The sequence below is a fragment of the Hyaena hyaena genome, unplaced genomic scaffold (genome assembly GCF_003009895.1).
Source record: "Hyaena hyaena isolate Hyena2069 unplaced genomic scaffold, ASM300989v1 scaffold_752, whole genome shotgun sequence".
Taxonomy (NCBI): domain Eukaryota; kingdom Metazoa; phylum Chordata; class Mammalia; order Carnivora; family Hyaenidae; genus Hyaena; species Hyaena hyaena.
This window is the reverse complement of record NW_024081378.1, coordinates 125,873-151,135: the sequence shown is the minus strand read 5'-3', so window position 1 is coordinate 151,135 and position 25,263 is coordinate 125,873. Positions and strand designations below refer to the sequence as shown.

The 25,263-nt window shown below is 36.2% G+C and overlaps 1 protein-coding gene across 2 annotated transcripts in view; it reads left to right on the top strand.

Moving 5' to 3' along the window:
• Positions 1-25,263, top strand: part of GABRG3 (gamma-aminobutyric acid type A receptor subunit gamma3) — a 729,891-nt gene that overhangs the window by 687,130 nt on the left and 17,498 nt on the right. For both annotated transcript variants that reach the window (XM_039218219.1, XM_039218220.1), the window contains one exon: positions 24,910-25,062. In XM_039218219.1, the coding sequence (XP_039074150.1) occupies positions 24,910-25,062 (153 nt within the window). The remainder of the gene's footprint in view (positions 1-24,909; positions 25,063-25,263) is intronic.

Here is a 25,263-nt window from a genome sequence, read left to right as displayed (position 1 = left end):
AAAAAAAAAAAAAAAAAAAAAAAGAAGGGAGGAGTGCCACTCTCTAGCAGGGATGGACATGTTGTGATCCAATGGGTCAGGCGGGAGTTCTGCCTTAGTGGTTGTGGTGAGGAGATTGGCGGTGCACCTGTCCCTTATTGACCCAAGCGCTGCACCTCGCTTTTTTGGGTATGTAAACTCCCTGTGCCTGGTGGGTCACGCTCTTTAACCCAGGCCAGGCTAGTTTCCAAGAGCCCCACTGAGCGGTAGACACAACCTCGCAATCCCCTCAGGGCAACTCCAAGCCTCTTGCATAGCCCTGGGGGTGGAGCCAGAAGCTGCTGCTCCAGTTCCTCCAGGTCAGGTTGGTGAGCATGGGCGGGGGTTTGTCTGCAGGGCACGTCTGGCCCACTGGAGAGAGGGAAACCAGGTCCCTCTGTGTCTCGTCACCTGAAACATGAACTCGTAGGCAAATCTCCCAGTTTTAAGCCCTTTGCCTTCCCTCTAAAATTCCAGCCAGCTCAGAGCACGGAGGTATGCGCACGGCTCCTCTAGGAATCCAGCCGCACTGGGAGTACAAAGGAACAAAGGAGCGGTGCCAGCGAGTGTGCAGCCACTCCGGGATGAGATGGCGCGCAGGGATTTTGCGCGCACCGTCCTTCTGTGCCCCGAGCGGAGGTTTTTCTGTTTCCCAGCGGCAGGGACCATACCTTGAGTAGTGTCGGACTCTCTCTTTTTCCCCCTCTTATTCGCCGCAGAGGGGGATTGCCCCGTCTCTCCAGTCTCCGATCCGTGCCCGACTTTATATTGCCCAGTTCGCATTCACGTTAGAAGGCTTTCTCAGTGGATTCTGCATCCTTTCTCTCCCTATCTCTTGGGTTCTGTAAGGTTTCCTATGGCTTCAGATCTTTTCCGTGTGAGTTATGGGGGCAAGTGCAATGCACGGAGCTCCCTACTTCCCCGCCATCTTGCCCCTCCTCTCCCATCTTCTACATTTCTGTAGCCTGCCTTTTCATTTTGTTGATGGTTTCCTTTGCTGTGCATAAGCTTTTTGTCTTCAAGTCCCAATAGTTCATGTTTGCTTTTGTTTCCCTTGTGGTTGGTGATATGTGTAGTAAGAAGTTGTCCCAGCTGAGGTCAAGGATATTGCTGCCTGTGTTCTTCTCTAGGAATTTGACTGTTTCCTGTATCACTGTTAGGTCTTTCATCTATTTTTAATTTATTTTTGTGCATGGTGTAACACAGTGGTCCAGTTTCATTCTTCTGCATGTTGCCATCCAGTTTTCTCAACACCGTTTGTTAAAGAGACTGTCTTTTTTCACTGGATATTATCTCTGCTTTTCAAAGATTAGTTGACCATATTGTTGTGGGTCCAAATCTGGTTTTCTACTCTGTACCACTGATCTATGTGTCTGTTTTTGTGCCAGTGCCATACTGTCTTGATGACTACAGCTTTGTAATATAGTTTAAAAATCCAGAATCATGATGCCTACAGTTTTGTTTTTTATTTTTCAGGATTGTTTTGACTCTTCAGGGTCTTTTGTGGTTCCATACAAGCCATAGGACAGTTTGTTCTAGTTCTGCAAAAAAATTTCTGGTGGTATTTTGATATAGATTGCATTCAAAGTAGGTTGCTTCGGGAAATATAGACATTTTAACAATTTTCTTTCAATCCACGAGCATGGAATGCTTTTCCATTTTAATTTGTTTCATTAGTGTTATGTAGTTTTCAGAGTATAGATCTTTTACCTCTTTAGTTAGATTTATTCCTAGGTATCTTATTCATTTGGTGCAATTGCAAATGGGATGGATTTCTTGATTATTTTTCTGCTGCTTCTTTATTGGTGTATAAAAATGCAACAGATCTCTACACATTGCTTTTATGTCCTAAAATTTTGCTGAATTCATGTATTCTAGCAGGTTTTTGGTTGAGGATTTCAGGCTTTCAACATAGAGTATCATTTTGTCAGCAAATAATGAACATTTGACTTCTTCCTTGCTGATTCGGATACCTTTATTTCTTTTTTTTGTTGTCTGATTGCTGAGGTTGACTTCTAGTACTATGCAGGGGCGCCTGGGTGGCTTAGTCGGTTAAGCGTCCGACTTTCGCTTAGGTCATGATCTCGTGGTTCGTGGGTCCGAGCCCCGCGTCGGGCTCTGTGCTGGCTGCCAGCTCAGAGCCTGGAGCCAATTTCAGAGTATGTATCTCCCTCTCTCTCTGACCCTCCCCTGCTCACGCTGTCTCTCTCTCTCTCCTAGAAATAAATAAAAAATTTAAAAAAAAAAAGACTTCTAGTACTATGCCAAATAGTAATCCTGAGAGTAAACATCCTTATCTTGTTCCTGACTATAGGGAAAAGTCTCTTGTTTTTTCCCCCATTGAGGATGATATTAGCTGTGGGTCTTTTGGTTGTTGAGGTATGTTCCATCTCGCCCTACTTTGTTGAAGGTTTTTATCAAGAATGGATCCTGTATTTTGTATGCTTTTTCTGCATCTGTTGAAAGGATCATATAGTTCTTATCTTTTTTTTATTAATAAATATAGTGTATTATGTTGATTGATGTGTCAATATAGAACCAGCCTTATAGCCCAAGAATAAATCCTACTTGATCATCCTAATTATTGTAATGTACTGTTGAATTCTATTTGCTAATATCTTGTTGAGAATTTTTGAATTCATATTCATCAAGAATATTGACCTATAATTCTCCTTTTTTTATTGGGCTCTTGAAACCTTTAGAAAAATGGCAAGGATAATTCAATGAACATCTGTATGCTCTTCACCTAGATTCACCAATTGTTAACATTTTGTTGCATTTTCTTATCTGAGGGATGGCCAGGCTAACACTGTTAATGGTATATGTAAGAAACTTTTATGTACAGGATAGCTTGTCCACACATATTGTGCTGTGGGATGGATCTGGAGGTGGGGAGAGAAGGAGGAAGCTTCAAGCTCGGAGCCAGTAACTACAAACTTACTTTCCTTATAGTTCCATGTTCCAGGATGGAATTCCAAAGATCCAGGAATTTCAAATTTGAACCTAAACTACTAGGTCATAATAAAGTATAATTATCAAGTTAGTAGGATAAAGAAGATAAAAACATATTTTATTACTTTACTAAGTTGGCTTATGCTTTTTTTTAAACTCTAGATTTTGTAATAAAGGTCTCTGTTTATAATCTTGTCCTGGGCTCTGCAAATGTTAAGAAGATACCTAACACTTATTTGGAAGGTCAAAGGAGATATTGCCTTTCCACTGATTTCATTTATAAGTAATATAGGGGTTCAGAAAGAGTGGCCCCAAGATATAATGCTTTGGCAAGAAGGCTGAAAACTGTTGGGGCCCAAAAGACTCAGAAAGAAAGATGACCTTTTCACTGAATTTTTAATTTGAGCCAAAATTTAATGGGGTTGATTTTAATTTTAAGTTGTGTTTTTTTTTTTCCACGGAGGACTCATGATTGCTGTATTCCCTGACTTCTTTTATGTTTAAGAATGTTTGCTCTTGCCTATATTCCTTAATTGTGTCTTAGCTAAGTCAATTTCTTTCCCTGAGAATGTTGTAGACATTATTCTATTGTCTTCCAGCCATGGCAGTTGTTTTGGAGAAATCTGAGGCCAATGCAATGGCTTTCCCTTGGAAACATACACCATATTAGAAAGATAGCAGCTCTATGGTAATCATCATTTAAAAATCACTCATGGTAATTACTGTGAATTTCCACTACTCCATCAACATGGCATGTCTACTCACTCATATGAGAAGCATCACCTTTTGGAGTTATGATTGAGCTTATTCTAGCTTTTGACTAAATTTAGGAAAAAGATTCCCATTAAGAACTTCTTATCAATCAAATCTAGTCAATTATAGTGGTATTAAGCACAATGCCTTCACCATCCAAAGATAACTAATGTTATATGGCTTAAGATATACTTTTTTCATATTTATAATTGTACATTATGACAATTCTTAAGATTTTTAGGATTTAATTTGATTATAATTAAGACTAATTCTAGAATATTGAAAACAGATTTCAGAACTGGTTGCATTCTAAGCGCTAATTGGTCTCAGATAAAACATTCCCCAGAAAAAGTCTCAGAAGATAAGATATAGTACACAATGTAGATTGGTTTTCTAATGTCTGTTTTTCCATTCACATCTTCCATTATTGAAACAATAGCACTAAATCTAAAGACATATTACTGACTATAAATCCAGTCATTGATGAGAAGCACAAGCCATATTAAAAAAAAAAATGTTCAACTCCAATTTGAGGATTAGTCTTACATTTGTTTTTAAAAACCAAATCCTTTTTGATAAAGAGCTTTGTTTTAATGGAAATACTTATTTCCATGTAAGAAACAGGCTTCTGAAAATATTGATAAGTAGTGAGCATTAGCAGCAATTAAGTTTGTAATCCTTATTGAAGTAATTAGATACAAATATGAATTTTACTTGGTCCCTATTCTGAAAAACATCAAAGGTGGCAAAAACAGCATAGTTTAAAAACACAGTTGACATGTGCTGACAACTTCCTTCTTCTGGGGCCTGTTTAAGGGCTTTACATTTATTAACTTATTTGATCTTCCCAATGACCATAGGAAATATAGATACCATTATTATTACAAGTTCACACGTGAAGAAAGTGAAGACACAAAGAGATAGGCTACCTAGTCAAAATCCAGATAATACAGTTGCTATGGCTGTGCTCTTAAGTATGCTACTCTGCTTCTTTACAAAATAAGACTTCTGTTGATGGATGAGCAAATATACCAGCAATTCTGATAATCACAGAGAACAAAACTATTGCATTTGAGTCTACAAAGAACATCAGAAAATTTGAAGACACTGAGGATATTACCAAAAGAGTGAGGAAGGCAAGGCAGGACCGGAGTCCACAGCTATTCCTATGAGAATTGCCCTATGAGGGCAATATATTGCTTAACCTACTCATCCATTTGGCTGTAGTCTAACATGACAATTGGATTTCCATTCATTTATTGACTGATATGATTAGTAATCATCTGTTCTGTGAAATGCCTCTTGCTAGGCATTAGAATGAAATCGTGAGTGAAGGAAGCAAAGGCCTAGCTCTTATTGAGTTTGTAGTCAGTAGGGAAGATGGAAATTAATCAATAATGTCACTAAAAAGTATGAAATAACAACTTTCATAAGTTAAGGAGTACTCGTGTGTAAAATTCTCTGTAAAACATTAACTGGGGAGCCTGACTTCACCCCAGTGGTCAGGAAGGTGATCTTCAAACTGAGACCTGAAGGGACAAGCATATACTCACCAAGCAAAAAATACTCACCAATTTGACATATTGGAAAGGCTGGCTCTGGGAAGCCAGTGTTAGAAGGAGCACAGTGCCACTAAAAGAGGGCCTGGTATCTGGAGAAAGCAAAAAAGAAATATGAACTTGGAGAAGAAATATATGTCTCTCTCTATGGAAAATATACCTTACATATGAACTTACCAGAGCTGATCAGAGAGGGAGTAGGAAGACAGTTGAGGAAATTGAATGCAGGGAATTGGTTAGACAAGTGATTGAAAGGCAGAGAAGGCAACTAGGGGATATGAGACAACCCAGATACTAGTAAAAATGGAAGACTCTACTCTCCCATGTTAGTGGGACGAAGGAAGGAGTGTTCAGAATAGCCTCATAGAAGCCCAGTTAAGAGTGGCCTCATAGAACTTTGTGGGCTCCATGTCTCTGAGAAATGGTCTAAGACAGCCAGGGAGAGGGAAAATACCCTGGTTTCTCCCATTATCCACTCTGTCAGTTACTTTTTCCATTGGTAACCATTTACCCAGAAGCTGGGGAAATAGCTACAGTTGCCAGTCTCCATGAGATACAGAATGGGACAGAGAAGAGACAAGGGATAGATTGCTCTGTAGATAGAGGCCCAGAGACAAGGGATAGATAGCTCTAAACACATAACATAAATGTGTCTTGTTAATTAAAAGAATTCCTTAAATTCCCACTCCCTAAAATCTGCCTGTTCTGGAGACATTTTCTATGCTAAGTCCCATATGTCAATTTGAAATCCTAAAAATCTGCCCAGCCTACTCTCTGATCTCATTTATTTTAATTTTAGTATATATTCACTTGTTATGTAAAGTTAACATAGTGGAGTATAAAACCTACAGAGTTTGGTGCCACAATCTGATTAACTATATTAATAATACAACTAAGTGTCAATTATTTTTTGTAATTTCCAGACATCATCTGTATTTACTATTTTAAAAAAATGAACCCGGGGCGCCTGGGTGGCTCAGTCGGTTAAGTGTCTGACTTTGGATCAGGTCATGATCTCACAGTTCATGGGTTCAAGCCCCATGTCGGGCTCTGTGCTGACTGCTAGCTCAGAGCCTGTAACCTGATTCAGATTTTGTATCTCCCTCTCTGTCTGACCCTCCTCTGCTCATGCTCTCTCTCTGTCTCAGAAATAAAATTTTAAAAAAAATTTTTTTAAATGAGCCCACGTACCTTATATAAGGGAGAATGAAAAGATTAAAGATGACCTTAGATTTAGCCTTGAGTGGCTGTCTTATCAAAATAAGAATCAGTACCTATTTCCAATTGTTGAAAGGGGTGGTAGAAACAGACCAGCATGTTTGTCCCTAAAGAATGCAAATTTCAACCACAATGATGTTCTAGGAATAGAGATTTTCTTCTCCAAAGAAAGCTTCATAAAGCTCCCAAAATATTCCCTATAGATAGTTATGGACTGATCAAGAAGCCAGTCCTTAAACTTCTTAGAGTTCTTAGAATCAGTCACCTCACAACCATTTTAAACCTCATCACAGATATAATGAATTACATCCTCATAGAGGCTCATTCTTCTACAGTCTAAATCAGGCTTCTTAACTGACAGTTCATCTCTGACACTGACTTTGAAGGAGTTCCATCAGGTGTGAAAAATGCCAAAGATTTAGAACATAAGATTTGAACAGACTTTATACAAAGTAAAATATGTTTATGAAACATCCCAGGTGAACTATTCTCATCTGACTTCTTCAGGCACTTGAGGCTGTGCCTAAAGTTCTGTCTTGATTGATAGTGTGAAAGCACCTTTGAACACCTGGTGATGAGAAACTATGAGTTTTTAGTAATAGCTCTGATTTTCTATAATGGAATTGTCTACAAGTAAGAGAATAAACTGTCATAGTGTATGAAGAAAATGCCAACTTTAGAAAATGACACTTGTTTTATTACCCATGAATCTTGCATTCTCATGTTGAAATATTCGAAGGGATTGATTTGAGAGGACCTTGACTGTAGGAGTCAAGGGCCTAGCAACAGACCTGATGATACAATCACCAGCAACAGAGTACTCTAAAATAAGGACAAAGTTCAAGGTAAGGAGAGCATATGACTTATATTTAATAAAAATCAGATAGTTAAGTAACTGAAACTAATCAAATTTGGCAGAGTCTGAATCAGAATCATTGATGATTTTCACTAAGTTCATTTTCATACAACATTTACATTCAATATGATTTTCATTTATTTAAAAATACTTTCTAATTCATGTTTTGATTTATTATTTGATCAATAGGATGTTTTTAAATTAGCCTTTTTATTTTAAGATAATTATTGATTAAAATATAATTATAATAAATAATACAGAGATCTCATGTGCCCTACCTGGTTACACCAATAGTACTGTTTTGGAGAGGAAAAAAAGGGTAACACAGATTAGCAATAAAGTCAAGATATGAAACATTTCCATCCCCACAAGGACCGCTCATGTTTTCCTTTTATAGCCATGCTCATTTAGCCTCCCTGCTTCTTTCCTCCTTAATCCCTGGCAACCATTAATATTCTTTCCATTTCCATCTTCCATTTTAGGAATGCTATCAATATAAATGGAATCATACAAAATGGAACTTCTGATGTGGCCTTTTATCTATGTGGTTACCATTTACAAGCCTGGTTATTCATTTGTGTAGATTCATGTTTCCATTTGTTTGTTTGTTTGCTTCTGTGTGAATGATTTCCTTTAACATTTCTTGTAGTGTGGATCTGCTGGTGATGAATTCTTTCCACGTTTATATGTATAGAAAAGTGTTTATTGTTCCTTTATTGTTGGAAGATACTTTTGCTGGTATAGTCTTATAAGTTGATGGGGTTGTTTTTTATTTCTCTTTTGAAAAAGTTTTAGATTTATAAAAGAATTGGAAAAGATAACACACAAACTTCTCATTTACCTTTTGCTCTCTTTCTCTTAATGTTAATATCTTCTATGGCCATGGAAAAGTTAGCAAAACTGGGTCGCCTGGGTGGCTCAGTCAGTTAAGTGTCTGACTTTGGCTCAGGTCATTATCTCATGGTTTGTGAGTTCAAGTCCCATGTGGAGCTCTGTGCTGACAGCTCAGAGCCTGGGATCTACTTTGGATTCTGTGTCTCCCTCTCTCTCTTTCCTTCCCCTGCTCACACTCTGTTTTTCTCTCTCTCTCCAAAATAAACATAAGTTTTTTAAAAAGTTAGCAAAATGAAGAAATTTACATAGGCCCAAAACTATTAGCTTGGTTACAGCCTTTATTGACACTTCATCAGTTTTCATTACTGTCCTTTTCCTATTTTAGGATCCTATCCAAGATACCATGTTGGATTTATCTTTATGTCTCCTTAGGCTCTGCCAATCTGTGACAATTTGTTTTATGAAAAGCAAACTAAGTTTGACACTTTTTTTTCCACTGATGAAATATTTTGTAGAATTTCCCCAACTTAGGCTTTTCTGATGTTTTCTCATATGAGACACTTTCATCATATAACATTAGGGATTACATGACATCAACATTACTTAATACAGGTGGTATTAATCTTCATTACTTTGTTAAGATACCAAATTACTCCACTTTAAAGTTACAAATTTATTCCTTTCATTTTTCTACTAATTAGAAGTGAGTCACTAAGCCTAGCCCATATTCAGTGCGGGAGAATTATTTTAACTGCAATGTTTTTGTTTTTGTTTTTTTGTAGATACTCTTTATAGATTAATGAGGTTCCCTTCTAGTTTTAGTTCTGGAAGTTTTGTCATAAATGGATGTTTCCTTTCATCAAATTATTTTTCTACATCTCCTGAGTGACCAAATATTTTTTCTGTTAAGTCTTACATTGGCTGATTTTTTAATATGAACCAACCTTTCATTCCTGGAATTAATCTACATGCCACAATGTGTATTATATATATGTATTTTGCTAGATTCAATTTGCTTTTATTTTGTTGATGGTTTTGTGTCTATATTAATAAGGGATATTAGTCTTCATTAGTTTTATTATCTTTTCTATAATATTTATCTCTCATTTTGCTATCGGTAATTCATCATAGGTGAGTTGGGAAATGCTCCTTTTTGTTTTTTGTTCTGGAAAAGTTTGTGTACTTGGTACTCTAAATGCTTGATAAAATTTGATGCTTGATAAAATTTGATAGTGAAACTATCTGATTAGAGTTGTGTATTTAGGAGCTTCTGGGTGGTTCAGTCAGTTAAGTGTCTGACTCTGGATTTCAACTCAAGTCATGATCTCATGGTTCTTGAGTTCAAATCCCATTGGGCTCTGCACTGACATTGCAGAGCCTGCTTAGGAATCTCTCTCTCCCTGTCTCTCTGCCCCTCCCCTACTCACTCCCACATGTGTGCCCACAGACTTCTTCTCTCTCTCTCAAAATAAAGAAATAAAAATTTTAAAAGAGTATTTAGTATTTAGAAAGTCATTAGATAAAGCCTAACTTCTTTAATAGATATAGGTTTATAAATATTATCTGTTTCTTTTTGAATGAGTTTTGGTAGTTTATGTCTTTCAAGGAATATATTAATTTAACCTAGGCTGTAGAATAATTGACATAGCATTGTTCACTCAATTCTTTTATCATAAAATAATGTTATCCTCTCTTTCATTCGTGATATTATTTGTGCTTTATCATTTTTTCCTAGGCAAACTCTCTAGAGTTTTTCAATTGTAAGGGAGAATTCTAAGATGGTTTCCAAGGCTTTCTACCCTCTGTATATTCTTCCACACAGTGAATTTGATGTATTTTGTTCCAATGATTAGGTTATGTTATTTATAGGTACAATTGAATTTAAGATATGGAAATTATCTGAATGGGCCTTGCTTAATCACATGAGCTTGTTAAAAACCAAGAGTTTTCTCTAGCTAGTTACAAAAGGGAAATTTAGGGTAAAGCACTAGAAGGTTTCATATGTTTTTGCTGGCTTGAATATGAGTTAGCAATATGGCAAATATTAGACAGTGTGTTATTGTCCCACACCTCTTAGTTTCTCTGTTCTGATTTTTTCACTTAATTTTTTCTTTGTGTTTCAGATTGGATAATTTCTGTTCAACTGTTGTCAAGCTCATTGCTTCCTTCCTTTTGTTGTGATGTCTTTTGCTCATCAAAGGCTTGCTTCATCTCACCTACTATGTTTAGTTTTGTTATGTTTTTTTCTACATTTCCATTAGATTCCTTCCTAATAGTTTCCACTAATCCATTGTAATCACCTATCAGCCTTGCTTGTTGTCTACCTTCTTCATTAAAGCTTTTAACATATTAAATAATGATTTTAAACACCTCTTTTATGTCTGGTTCTCTCTCTAATGACTCTTTTGTCTGTTCAAACTGCTACTCTTAGTTTACTGTATGCCTTGTAACTTTATTTGAAAGCTGAATATGTTGTATAGAATAGTAGAGACTGACATAAATGTTTTGTATGCTTGGAGATGAGCATGCATTTCACTATCGTAGGCCTTTAGTGTGAAGGGTTTTGCTTATTTGGTAGGAAGTTTAATTGAGTTTAAAGTTTTCTCCCTGACTGACTTTGAGGCTTGTGACTTGGATTTGGGTCTTTCCTTTCAATCTGCCAAGAGATAATCTCTCTGTTACAGTTTTTCCACCTGGATTACACTATTGTTTTTATTCATTGCTTGTTAGTGTGTTGGTGGTTGTAACAGGGGAGGGTCGGTGTTATATGATATTTTGACTAGATCAAGTGTTAGGCAGAATTTGTGAATCTAGTTCTTCAGTTGTGAATTTTGCAAGTGTTTCTGTGCCCCTCCAGATATAATGCTGAGCCAAGCAAGTATTCCTGCTTTCTCTCAGAGAGCTTTCTTTATTTTTCAGTTCCTCTCTCAATGATGTAATAGTTTCTCAAGAGCTCCTTAATGCAATAGTACTTGCTGCTCTCTTTCTATATAATAACGTTTTTATTTCACAGGGAACACAACAATGTGTGTGGGTAGAGTTTGGGCAGTGAAGACTTGTCCTCCCACAAGTTGCACCACTGGAGACACTTTCTCAAGATTCTCCTTGATCTTCCCTTTGAAATCCTGGTAAAGTTTCTGGATAAAAACCTGCAAGAGGATGAAAAACCCTTATCTTTATGGCCCTCAGAGGTTTTACACTTTCATGCCTCCCCATTTAGTATTTAGTAATCTGGTAAACACTTCTGGCTCGATAGTCTTAAAGGATTGTGTAGTGTTTGGTCATAAGTAAGCAATGCTTAAATAAGCAAATGCCTACTAGTGCCTCTCTCTCCAAAGATTTTAGCCTAGTCATTTGCCCCAAAACCTTACATCTTTGATAGGTTCAATAAAAGTTACTAGTTTGTAGTTACTGCAGACTAAGGAATAAGTTGCCCTAATTGGCCAGGAGTTGTTTACATAATTATTACTAAGGAGGGTCAGAGACTGCAATTGACGGTCTTATCAGTACTAAGTGAAATGGGAGATGGCAGTTTTCCACAGGAAATAATGAGCAGACAAACAATATACCTCCACTACACTAAATATGTTATTCATACCTAGATAAATTATAAAAATGTTTGTCTCAATCCAGTTAACATGCAGTTGAATGCTTATCTCTAATTTATGCTATCCTAATAATTTAAACAAACTTTAAAAAAATAATTTTAAATTTACATACAATTTCTAAGGGCAATATAGAGAGTCCCTGTACCCTCCATACCCTGTTAATACCTCTTTCATTTTCTTTAGTACATAAGTAAAAAAAAAAAAGTATTGATATATTAAACTCAAAGTAATCAGATTTCATAATTTTTTCATATCTTTTCTATTCAAGGATCTCATCCAGGATACCACGTTACCTTTAGTCATCATATCTCCTTAGGCTTTCTGGGCTGTGAAATTTTCTCAGACATTCTTTGTTATTGGACAGTTTTGAGAGTACTAGTCAGGCACTTTTTAAAATGCCCCTTAATTTAGGTTGCACAGGTTTTTGTTTTTTTTTTTTCATGATTATTTTAGGGTTAAATGTTTGGGAAGAAAGACCATAGAGATAAGATACCATTCTCAACACATCACATTAAGATAAGTACTATGATCATTACTGTTCACTGATGATAAGACAGAGTGTGCCAGATGTCCTCACTGTAAAGTTACTTCCAGTCCCCACTTTTTAACAGACTTTTTAAAAGCAAAGTTACTAAGCACAGCACCCACTTATTAGGCAGGAAGTTATGCTTTACCTCCTTGAAGTGAAAGTATCTACATAAGTGATTTTAATAATTTTCATGGGAGATTTGTCCCTTCTTCAGCACTATTTACTTATTCATTCATTTATTTATATAGGTTTGGACTCATGGATTTTTTTTACATGAAAAATAATCCAATACAGTTATCATCATCAAGTATAGTTCTATTTCTTCTCAAATTGTTCCAACCTTGAGCATTGAAGACTTCTTTGACATACTCCCGATCAGTTAGTTTTCTTTATCACATATTTACTTTGAACATTAAAGATGTTCCAAGCTCCTTCACTTATTTTCTGCCCTCACCAAAAAATCAGAGATTTCTCCAAGTAACCTTGGCTTTCTCTATTGGAGAATAGTATTATAAATCAAGATCTAGGTCCTGACTTAGCTCATTGCTAAGGGGTATCATTACTTCTAATCCCTCTATACAGTTAGAACAAGGAAATATATTTATGTATACTAACCTGTGAATGAGAGAGGAGGTAATACAAAAGAAGTTCTCATAGAGACAGGGCCTGTTCCATGGAACAGACACTTGATATATCAGTAAGGAGAAAGAGGTTAAGAGAAAGAGAGGGGAGAGAGAGAGAGAGAGAGAGAGAGAGAGGGAGAGAGAGACATTGATCATACCACTGCTAATCATGGAAAAGGAGACACCAAATCACTATACCTAACCCTATGTCTTACAAAGACCCTTTAAGATTCCCCACTGATTTCCCTTTCAATGAAATATCAGTGTAGGCACAATGCTGAAATGATTAATTGATTATTCAGCACACATTCATGGAGAGCCTACATGAGTTAAGGAAGTGAAGAAATGGAGAAAATGCCTTCATGGAACATGCATTCTAGGGGGTATTCTAGGGGGCAGGGAGAATAGATGGTAAACAAATAAACATACAGATAGCTTATATTTTATGGTGATAAATGCTGTAGAAAGAAATAAGGCACAGAGGATAAAATGGGTTTCCACTGTTTGTGGCAAAACATTCTTATTTTCTACGGAGTATTCAAGATTCTAATGGGATTATATTTGGGGAAACGTGAAGGCAGTGAGGAGGCAAGAAATGCAGAGTGGGAGAGTGGTTTGGGAACTAGAAATTCAAGACCAGAGGAGGAAAATTTGGGATATTTGAGGATAGTATGAGAGCCAGTGTGGCAGTATTTGGGGTAAGTAAGGGAGGGGAAGCTCAAACATGGAGGACTTTGTAGTCCAATTTAAGATCTTAGAAGTTTATCTGAATGAAATAAGAAGTTGCTGGAGGGAACTTCCCTCTACTTTAAAAGAATTATATTGGCTGCTGAATAGAGAACAGTCTGCAGATAGGCAAGTTAGGCAACTATTATAATAATTAGATGAACATGACTATACATTGGAGGTGGTAATAATGTGGTTGGAATCTTAGTATGTGTGTGTGTGTGTGTGTGTGTGTGTGTGTGTTTTAATGGGCTGACCATATAGTGTGATAGGAAGAGATGAACCAGGTCTGATTAACTAGAAGGGCAGAGTTCACATCTGCTGAGCTGGTTATACTGCAGATAGAACTGCTTATTCCAGAGTAGGAAACGAGAGAAGCAAGAGTCATGGGTACGCTGAGTTTGAAATGTCTCTTAGACATTTGTGTGGACATATTGAGATGGTGTTAGAATATATGTGACTACAAAAACAGACACATAGACCAATGGAATAGAATTGAGAACTCAGAGCGGGACCCAAAAATATACACCCAACTAATCTTTGACAAAGCAGGAAAGAATATCCAATGGAAAAAAGACAGCCTCTTTAACAGATGGTATCGGGAGAACTGGAAAGCAACATGCAGAAGAAGGAAACTAGGTCATTTTCTCACACCATACACAAAAATGAACTCAAAATGGATAAAGGACCTGAACGTGAGACAGGAAACCATCAAAACACTAGTATAAGTATTTTATTGTCTTCGATGCTATTGTAACTGGTACTGTTTTATTTCTTCTTTAGATATTTTATTGTTAGTAAGTATATATAAATGAAACTCATTCCTGAGTGTTGATTTTATATCCTGCAACTTAACTGAATTCATTCATTAGCTTTAATAGTTTTTTTGGTGGAATCTTTAGGATTTCCTATATCTAAGATTATATTATCTTGCAAGCAGACAATTTTACTTCTTTCTTTACAATATGGAAGCTTTTAATTTCTTTTTCTTGCCTACCTGCCCTAGCTAAGGCTTCCTACTATGTTGAATAGGAATGGTGAGAATAAACACATATGTTTTTCTCCTAATATTAGAGGAAGCTTTCAAACTTTTACTATCGGGTATAATGTCAGTTTTACCTTTGTCATATATGGCCTTTTTTATGTTGAGTTGCATTCCTTCAATAACTAAGTTTTTGAGAATTTTTGTTATGAAAGGATGTTGCATTTTGTCAAATCCTTTTTTTGCATCTATACAAATGATTGTGATTTTTTATATTTTATTCTATTAATGTGGTGTATCACATTTATTGATTTGCGTGTGTTGAACCATCCTTCCATCTCAGGCATAAATCCCATTTGATCATGTTGTATTATTCTTTTTAATGTGTGTTGAATTTAGTGCTATTATTTTGTTGATAATATTTGCATCTATACACATCATGAATAGAACCCTGTAGGTTTCTTGTAGTGTCCTTATCCAGCTTTGAGATCATCATAATGCTGGTTTTTTAAAATTAGTTTGGGAGTGTTCCTTTCTCTTCATTTTTTGTGGAAGGGTTAGACAAGGATTGGTGTTTCATTTGTAAATGTTTGATAGAATTCACCACGGAAATCTTTTAATAACTTTCTTTGTTGAGAGACTTTTTAATTGCTGATACATTCTTCTTACTCATTATTGGTCTTTTCAGATTTTTTCTTTCTTCATGGTTCAATCTTGGAAGGTATTTTTCTAGAATTTTATCAATTCATTCTAAGTTATCTAGTTTGTTGGCATATAATTATTCATATTAGTCTCTTCATCCTTTGTATTACTGTAGTATCAGTTGTGTTGTCCACTGTTTCATTTCTAATTTTAGTTACCTGAGGCTTCTCTCTTTTTTTTTCCTTGGTCTAGCTAAAGACTTGTCAATTTCCTTTATTTTTAAATAAACAGTTTTACAGATTTTCTATTGCTTTTCTTGTCTCTAGTTCATTTACATCTGCACTGATCTTTGCTATCTTCTGCTCCTGATAACTCTGAGCTGTTTTATCTTCTTTTCTTAGTTCCCTGAGATGTAAAAGTTAATTTGTTTATTTGAGATCTTTCTTTTTTCTTAACGTAAGCATTTATCACTATAAAGTTTTGTCTTACAACTGGATTTGCTACATCCTATTTTGGTATTGTTTTCATTTTTATTTGTTTCACGAATTGTTTTTATTTGTTTGATTTCTTCTTTGATTCATTGGTTGTTCAGAAATGTGATGTTTAATTTCTGCATGTTTGCAAGCTGTCCCATTTTTTTCCTTGTTGCTGATTTGTAGTCTCATATTATTGTGGTTAAAAAAAGTCAGTATGATTTTGATCTTTTTAAATTTGTTAAGACTTATTTTGTGACATAATATATGATCTGTCTTGGAAAATGTTCCTTGTGCTACTTGCGAAGAATGTGGATTCCTGCTGCTGTTGGATGGAATGTTCTGAATATGTCTGTTAGGTCAATTTCATCTTAGATATTGTTGAAGTCCAACATTTCCTTATTGAGTCTCCATCTGAATTATCTTCCTGTTGTTGCAAGTGGGATATTGAAGCCCCTTAATATTTGTACTCTTGTCTGTTTTTGTCTTCAGATTTGTTAGTAATTGCTTATTATATTTAGGTGCTTAATGTTTGGTGCATTTATATTTATAATTATTATATCCTATTCATGAATTGACTCCTTTGACATTACATAATGACCTTCTTTGGCTCTTGTTACAGTTTTTGACTTAAAGTCTATTGTGTCTGATATAAATACATCTAACCTTGCTATGTTTTAGTTTCCACTTGCATGGAATGTCTTTTTCTATCCCTTCAGTATATGTGTCTTTAAAACTGAAGTCTTCTATAGGCAGGATGTAGTTGAATCTTCTTTGTAATCTATTCAGCCACTCTATGTCTTTTATTTGGAGAATTTAATTTACTTACACTTAAAATAATTATTGATAAGTATGGACTTACTTCTGCCATCTCATTCATTGTTTCTGGCTGTTTTGTAATTCCCTTATTCCTTTCTTTCTCTTTTGCTGTCTTCCTTTTTGAATTGATGACTTCCCATTGTGGTATGCTTTCATTCTCTTTCCTTTATCTTCTGTATATCTACTGTAGCATTTTTCCTTATGGTTACCATGAGGCTTAAATAAAATATCTTACAATTTTAACAGTTTATTTTACACTAAATTCTATTGCATTTTAAAAATGCTAATAGTTTCCCTCTTTTTATATTTTTGATGTCAGAATTTGCCTCTTATTTCTTGTACCCATTAATAAATTATTATACTATAATTATTGTTAATACTTTTTCCCCTTAATCTTTATACGGAAGTGGTTAACACCTTACCATATTACAGTATTGGAGTATTCTAAATTTGACTATATACTTACCTTTACCAATGTGTTGTATACCTTCATGTATTTATGTTACTAATTAGCTTCCTTTTTTCCTACTTGAAATCATTTCAGCATTTCTTTTAAGGCAAGTCTAGTGGTGATGAACGCCCTCAGCTTTTGTTTGTTTGGAAAAGACTTTATTTTGCCTTTATTTCTGTAGGACAACTTGCAAGATAAAGTATTATTGGTTGGCAAATTTTTGGACATATCATTACACTCATGGCCTCCAAGGTTTCTAAGAAATATGCTAATAGCCTCATAGAGTTTTCTTTGTATGAGATTTTTTTTCTTTTAATGTTCTTTGTCTTTTCATTTAGTCAGTTTTATTATAATGTATTTTGGAGAAGATTGTTTTAGATTGAAATGTTGGGGTTACTTATTAGCTTCATGGTCTTGAATGTCCAATCTTCCCCAGATTTGGAAATTTCTCTGCCATTATCTATTTGATTAAGCTTGTTATCCCCATTTGCCTCTGTTTTCCTTTTGGGACTCTGATAATTGGCAAATCATTTCTATTAATAATGTTCTATAGATCACACAGATTTTCTTCACTCTTTTATTCCTCTTCTTTTATTATTTTTTGACTGAATAATTTCAAAGTCCTATTCTTCTATTTTACAGATTCTTTTTTTTTTCTTCTCAAGTCTACTGTTGATGGTTTCTATTGCCTTCTTCCTTTTTTTTAACTTCTTTCATTTTATCCTTCAGGTCCAGAATTTGGTTCTTTTTCTGTAATTTCTATCTCTTTGTAAAAATTCTAATTTGTGTGTGTGTGTGTGTGTGTGTGTGTGTGTGTGTGTGTCTTGTTTTCTGATTTGATTAAATTGTTGTTCTGGTTGTTTTGTAGTTCAATGAGCTTCCTTAAAATAACTATTTTGAATTCTTTGTTGGGTAAATCATAGATTTCCGTGTTTGGGGTTGATTTCTGAATTATTGTGTTCTTCATTGGGATCATGTTTTCTTAATTTTTTTTTTTATATTCCTTGAAGTCTTGCATTGTTGCCTTTGCATTTGTGGTAGCACTCACTTCCTCCAGTGCTGTCAGTACTTGCGTACGTACTGACTTTGGGAAGAAATAGCTTCCATTAGTCCTTCTAGGGATTCTGATTTTCCCAGACTTTTTCCATTAGTATGCCTACTCCCTCTTGTGGCATATTTAAATTTATATGCTTTTCTCTCAATCTTGTAAAGCCATAGTGGGTGCTGACAGCCTCACTTTTGCTTTATCTAGAGCTGTATTGAGTACTCAAGTTTGTAGTTTTACCCAGGCCCACAGATTTGAGCCAGCTTTCTCTGTGTGCTCACTAGCCATCTGCTAAAGATTGCTGTCACCACCACTGAGAATGCACATAGAGAGCCAGCTACTGTTCGGGGAAGAAATGGCATACAGAATAGTAGAGGTGCCTGTTGGCCAGTTAAGGAAGTCCATAGATGAGGTTTCCCAGCAACTTGTGGGCAGACCTTCTGATGGAGTCTATGCGACGTTAGTAGTATCTGTGTCCCTTTATTATATCCCATTCCAATCCCTGGGTGCTATTATTTATAGTGCTTACCACCCTCAGGGCATGAAGCTCAGGGACTCAGCACTCTGTGTGAGGGGAGAGAGAAATGAGTCTCATTAGCAGCATCCTACACAGCTGGAGAAGCCAGGCTCTCACACTTTCTCACTTTCCCTGTGGGAGAAATCACAGACCAAGAGGATCTCTCTTGGAACTGAGTTGTGCTACTTTGGGGAATGGGTAATATGACTAAAGTCAAACTTTCTCTTTTCCTCTTCAGTGTGTCCAGTCTTGGATTTTTTTTTTTTTTTTTCTCCAGCAGTGTGCTTTAACATCTCCATTTGACTCCTGGACTTCCCCAAATGCTCTCTCATCTGTGGGTGAATGTCTAAATCAGTGTTCTTCAGAGACTCCTCGGTAATGACCAACAGGGCCTGGAGCTGGTTCATAAACCATTTAATGGTCCACAGCTGGATCAGGTTCTCTATGCCTATTACCTAACACATAGTAGGTGTTACTTTTCATGAGTCCCTTGGCAGATGGGGCTAGAAACAGAACATAAGACAAGTATGGCTATAGATGAGTCCTCAGAAAAACATAGCTATTTTTAGATTCGATGAGTCAGTTGCCTTGGTTAAAAGTCTGTTTTGTCAAAATGACTGTTTGCATTCTTGAATAGCACCAGGATTTCACAGTCTTCTACCTGGATCCCACAGCTTCCACAGAGGCACAAAGGTGGCAGGATGCCAAATGAATCTTGTTGAGAGTGAATATATTCAAGGGACATCTTATTTGGCCATCTTGTTGATGGCACTTCCTCTTATTTTTTCGTCTCTGTGTAATGGATTACCACAGATTTAGTGGCTTAAAACAAAATGCTTATTTATAATTCAACAGTTTATGTGAGTAAAAAGCTTGGGTTTGGCTTAGCTGTGTTCTCTGTTTAGGCTCTCATAGCTTACAATTGGGGGTATTGGCTGAGCTTCATTCTCATCTGGAGGCTTTACTAAGGAAGAATCTACTTCTAAACTCATTACATTGTTGGCAGCGTTTATTATTTGTAGCTATAGAGATAATTATGTTCATTTCTTCAAGACTAAAAGAAGAATCTCTCCTCATGAAAGTCCCAGTCCTTTAAAGGGTTTTCACCAGATTGAGTCAGGTCCAACCATGATAATCTCTCTTTGGATTAGCTTGTATTCAACAGATCTCAAATTCCATTCACCTTTGCTATATAAAGTAATCTGATCAAGGAAGTTACAGGTTACATTCTATTGGCTAAAACAAAATCACAGGTTCTTCCCACACTCAAGCTGAGAGAACTATACAAGCGTGTGATTAATTTGAAGCCATTTTAGAGTGGGTCTTCCAGTTTTAATGATTAAGGTAATATGGAAATTGTGCAGGAATTGATATGCAGAAACAGATCCATACATATCTGGACACATGAATATAACAGATCCATACTTATATGTGAGGTGTCATTGCAGATGAATGAGGGTAGGAATCAATGATGTTATGACAACTGATCATGGAATTTAAAATTTTTAACTTGAAGAACAATCAACTACATATAAAAATAAAAACAAAACTTGCAGACCAAAACAGTGCAATATCTTTATGATCTTAAGTTAAAAACAAGATTCTCAAGGCAAACAGTACTAACAATAAAATAAAAGGCATAAACTTAATCCCTTAAAATTAAGAGTTTATTTTCATGTCCGGATGTCATAAGCAAAAGAAAAAGGGATGTTTTCCCAAGGCAAATGGAGAAGATTAGGTTTCTTTTGTACTGGGCAATGCTTACTAATTACCATGCCTTAGCTGGCTTTTGAGGGATATTTACTTAGGATATTTTGAAAGGAGACTAAGAGAAAATACCATTGTAAGGCAGAGAGAAGACATGGCCATCAGAAGGAGAGCAAGTCTGGAGAAACAACAATGATATTTAAAAGATATTCAAAGGAAGTTTTTGGTGCCTAAAGTGTAATAAATAAACATGGTTATCTATGACATGGAGTAAGTAATGATTTATAATAGTTCTATCTGGGAACAACACTGGGGTAAATTATGGAAGATGTGGCTAGTCTTTAGGCTTCAAGGAACTTTCTGCATGTTATTAATCTTTGTACTTCCAACTTCATAAAACATAGTATTAGCTTAATAAATGTTTATTTCTTAAATATGTATTGATTACGTACTTTGTGCCATTGTGCTAAAAAGTAGTACTACACATGCTGTCTCAAAAAGTTGTCAATGCTTTCATATAGTTTTCCTTACATTGGCTAAGGGAAAGAAAAGCACGAAAATGAACTATTGGCAAAAAGAGCCATTTTTTTCTTATAAATCCACCAGGCTCAAGGTGACTTTTTACCTTGATGGATCAGAGAAGCTTCTCATTCTCTCCCCAACTATTTCTATTCCATTTTTCCCCTTGGGAAGTGGACATCAGACACATTCCAGGGTAGACGCTGAAGATCTCTGTGAGTGCTAGATCCTTATTATTGCTATAATAATCAACCAAACACCCAGGCACCTTTGTTTGGAAAGAAGTGATCACAGAAAATCAAAATCATTCCGGTCCAGTTTGTGAACTGCATTAAGGAAGCTGCACACTGGTCAGGGCACATGGTTAAACATCACAGAGAGGGAAAGAAAGCCTACAAGGAGCATGAAGCAGGAGCTGAAACTTCACACACAATTTGGAGCAGACTAGGTCCATGGATGTGTGTGAGTGTCTATGTATGTGGATGTATGTGTGTGGATATATGTACATTTGCAGAAGGGGAGCAGATAAAAAGAGCAACATCATTCTTCAGTCTAGAGCCTTAAAACTAATGACAAATATAATTTAGTAATGTACTTAGCCTGTCTGCAAAACTTTTCAGCCACATATTTACAGATATAGGGAAGGGCTTTTGCCTCTTCTGAGGACATATTTTACCTAAGGCCTACACAAATTCATTGTGTACAGAAAAATGTGATGTAACTAGAAATCAGGACCCCAAGGCCTCTTCCTTCCAATTTAGGATGAGTGGTATAATGGCCATGTGTAGCACTTCTTGTGAGAGGCAATGGGCTTAGAACCCACAATTCCTCCTGTCACTGCTTCCCCAGGTATTTGTATCCTATGGATGCTGGAAAATTGGAACCATGAGGTTCCTTGGAACTGCTTTTTGGAGTGTGTCCCAAAACCTTATCAAGAGCCTACTGAGTTATAGTTTCAGGGCCCAGAATTAGTTCCTGACATTCCATCTCGTTTTCATACCTGACAATGGGACATTCAGCAGGTCTCTGAATTAGTCAAATTTGTATGTTGAGCATAGGTGTATAGAGTCCATTTACCTCAGATTGGGGGAAAGCAGGGAGGTTTGCTAAAATGAATTGTGTGTCTGCTCTGGAATTGTCCCTCTTTGTCTTTCTCAGGATGCTAAAATCGTGGCTGAAGAAATTATTCAACTGTTTGTATATTTCATTGAGGTTATGTTCATAACTACTAGAGTGATTTGTTATGTTTGGTTTTTCTGTCTACTGTTTGTTTTCTCTTTGGTTTTTAACTGAAATTTTATGTAAAAATTAAAAGGCATTTAAATATTGTACATAATTCAATAATATTTCCTCAGGAAATTATGTAATTTGGCATTCATATTAGAAAAATATCTTTGTGTCTTTTGATTGCTTCAGGTTAATCATTCTGATTCTTTTGGACTGAAATGTTAATTTGCTTAAATTTTAAATGTTTCTTGGAAAATGATCTCAACATTGATGTTTCTATCAACCATCCTGAATATTGCTACAACACCACTACAAAGAAAAATTCTAATTATTGAAAGGCAGTTTTCATATGGGCTCAATATAGTCTCCCTATCAATCTTTTAAAGTAAAAAATTCAATAAATAAACACTAATCAATTGTTTATCATTAAGTAACCTTGGTAAACAAGTGTGATCTATTCTCTAATGCTACCAGATTTTTGGTTTGAAAAAATATATTATATTAGTCATTATAGAAGGGGATGAATAACAGTTGTCAGGAGGGGCTCAGTGAGGACCTCCTGGTGAACTAATTGATTTCTAACCTGAGATTCAAAGGTGAGTGGAATTGCTGGTTTGTAAGAGACAGGAAAAGAAGAGCATCCTAGGCAGATAAGAAGAAATTTAGTTACCCATTGGGAATATCTTGGTATGTCTGAGGACTTGGGGAGAATCTGATTTCCAAAGTTCAATGACTATAGGGAAAGGAGCATTGTATGCTGAGTGATATAAACCATACTAAAACCATGACAATAATAAAAAGGTAGTAAGGTGGTGGTGAAAGATTATTAGGAGGATATAATGATATTTGTGTTTTATAATGATCCATTTTTTTTCTTTTTTCTTGTTTTTTTTTTTTTACAAATAGTTTATTGTCAAATTAGTTTCTACATAACACTCAGTGCTCATCCCCACAAGTGTCCTCCTCCATGCCCATCCCCCCTGCCCCCCACATCCATCAGTCCTCAGTTTTTGTCAGCATTCAAGAGTCTCTCATGGTTTGCCTCTCTCCCTTTCCCCCACCATTTCCCCCCTTCTTCTCCCCCTTGTTCCTCTTTTAAGTTCCTCCTAATCCTCCTATACGTGCAAACATATGGTATTTGTCCTTCTCTGCCTGACTTATTTCACTCAGCATAACACCCTCAAGGTCCATCCATGTTGCTACACATGGCCAGATTTCATAATGATTCTTTTGATGGTAGGACACAGAATGGTCTGGAAAAGGACTGATTGTTAGGAGATAAGCTGAGGACTGTAACGGAACCTGATGCTTGTGGGGAAAGGAATTGGGAATGATGCAGGAATTGAATAAGGGGAAAAAAGGACTGCCAGGTGATTTCTGGATTTCTGCCTTGAATAGAGAGAATGACCTGGCTTTGGTGAGAGAAGAGCCTGATGTGGGGAAAATGATAGTTTAGGTCTGGACACAACATGCTGGATCCAACATGTTGAATAGTGAAAGTCAAATGGGAGGAGGGAGAGACATGCTTTCCACAGGAGTTTATCCAGAAAACACATAAATAGAGATGATTTTGGAATAAAATGTCTCATGCATTAAGTATGGAGCCTCTCCTTATCCTCCAGGAATTTTATGGAATCTCTAGCAACAACGATTTCCCTCCCAACTCTTTTATAGTGTGGTTTTGCTGTAGCAGGAGGGAGCAGAAAGTCATATAATGATTTCTTCTTTTTGTTTTCTGGGTTGGCACAGCCTAACTGCTGGAGTCATGAAAGGATAAGATCAACATGAAAACATAAAGTAAAACATAAAGTACAAGATTGATAAGCTAAAATTATGCTATAAAAGTAGAAATATAAATTTGTTACACAAATTTATGTATGAAAGTTTATGTATAGCTCTGTTACTATTGAAAAAAAAATTTCTGTGGATCTGCTTGAGGGTGGATTTTGTGATGTTACTGTTGCAGGATTTTTTGCCACAATACCGGGATTCGTTTTCGTGCTGCTTTGAAGAATGAAGAGGCGGACACAAAATGAGCAGCCAGCTAAAGTTTATTAGAATATAAGATTAGAAAGTAAGAATAGTAGGAAAACTCTCTCTACAGAGTAAGGAAGTGAATGCTCTGGACAATAGGGAAGGGTCTTTGTTTAAAAAGGTTTTGGTTAGCCCTCCTCTTCCTTTCCCTTCCCTTTTGTTCCCTCTCAGGTTCTACCCTTATTGACTGTATAGCTCTGGTTGCTGGGTTGCCCATTCCTGATTGGCTCATTTCCATTATATGAGGAGGGGGGACGTCTATGGCCATACATAGTCTTTTCTTAAACCCCTGAGGGAAATCTGAGAGGGAGGGAGTAGGTGGTGTCTGTTAGATTCTTAAGAGGAACTTTATACCTGAGAGGGTATCCTGTGGTCAGACACTCCTAGCATTGTTCCAAAAATATGTGTTTTTCCTGACCAGAGACCTCAGGCCCTAATCTTTTCCTCTCTGCCTGCTGAATCCTATCTTCCATCATATTACCCTTGATTTTAAACATGCAGCACCCAGATTGACTCAAGCAATAATAGCTCATTGTATAATAATCTGTCATGAAATAGATGTGCATGTCTGACTCCTCTATCAATTAATATGCTTGTTTGTGTGTCTTTCCAGTGGCCAGTAAAATGCCTTGCAGAGCCATGGATAAAATAAAGTTTATAAAAATTAAGTATAAGAAGACCAACACTTTGACCTTTTTTCACAACTTATACTGTAGCTCTATATTTTTGTCCGAGTCATACATTTAACAAAATTATTTCCCTGAATTATTTTTTAACCAAATAAAGTTGTTATACTTTTGACAATATTTTGTTACAGGTGATTATGTTGTCATGACTATATATTTTGAATTGAGTAGAAGAATGGGATACTTCACTATTCAAACATACATTCCCTGTATACTGACTGTGGTTTTATCCTGGGTGTCATTTTGGATCAAAAAAGATGCTACACCAGCAAGAACAGCATTAGGTGAGTTAAAAATAACAACAACAACAACAACAACAACAAAACTCTTCTACCATTTTGTATAATATTAATACAGAAGTATTCGTAAAAATACTTCCAATGAAAAAGACTTAATTCAAATGTGCTTAAGGGGCGTCTGGGTGGCTTAGTCGGTTAAGCGTCCGACTTTCGCTTAGGTCATGATCTCGCGGTTCGTGATTTTGA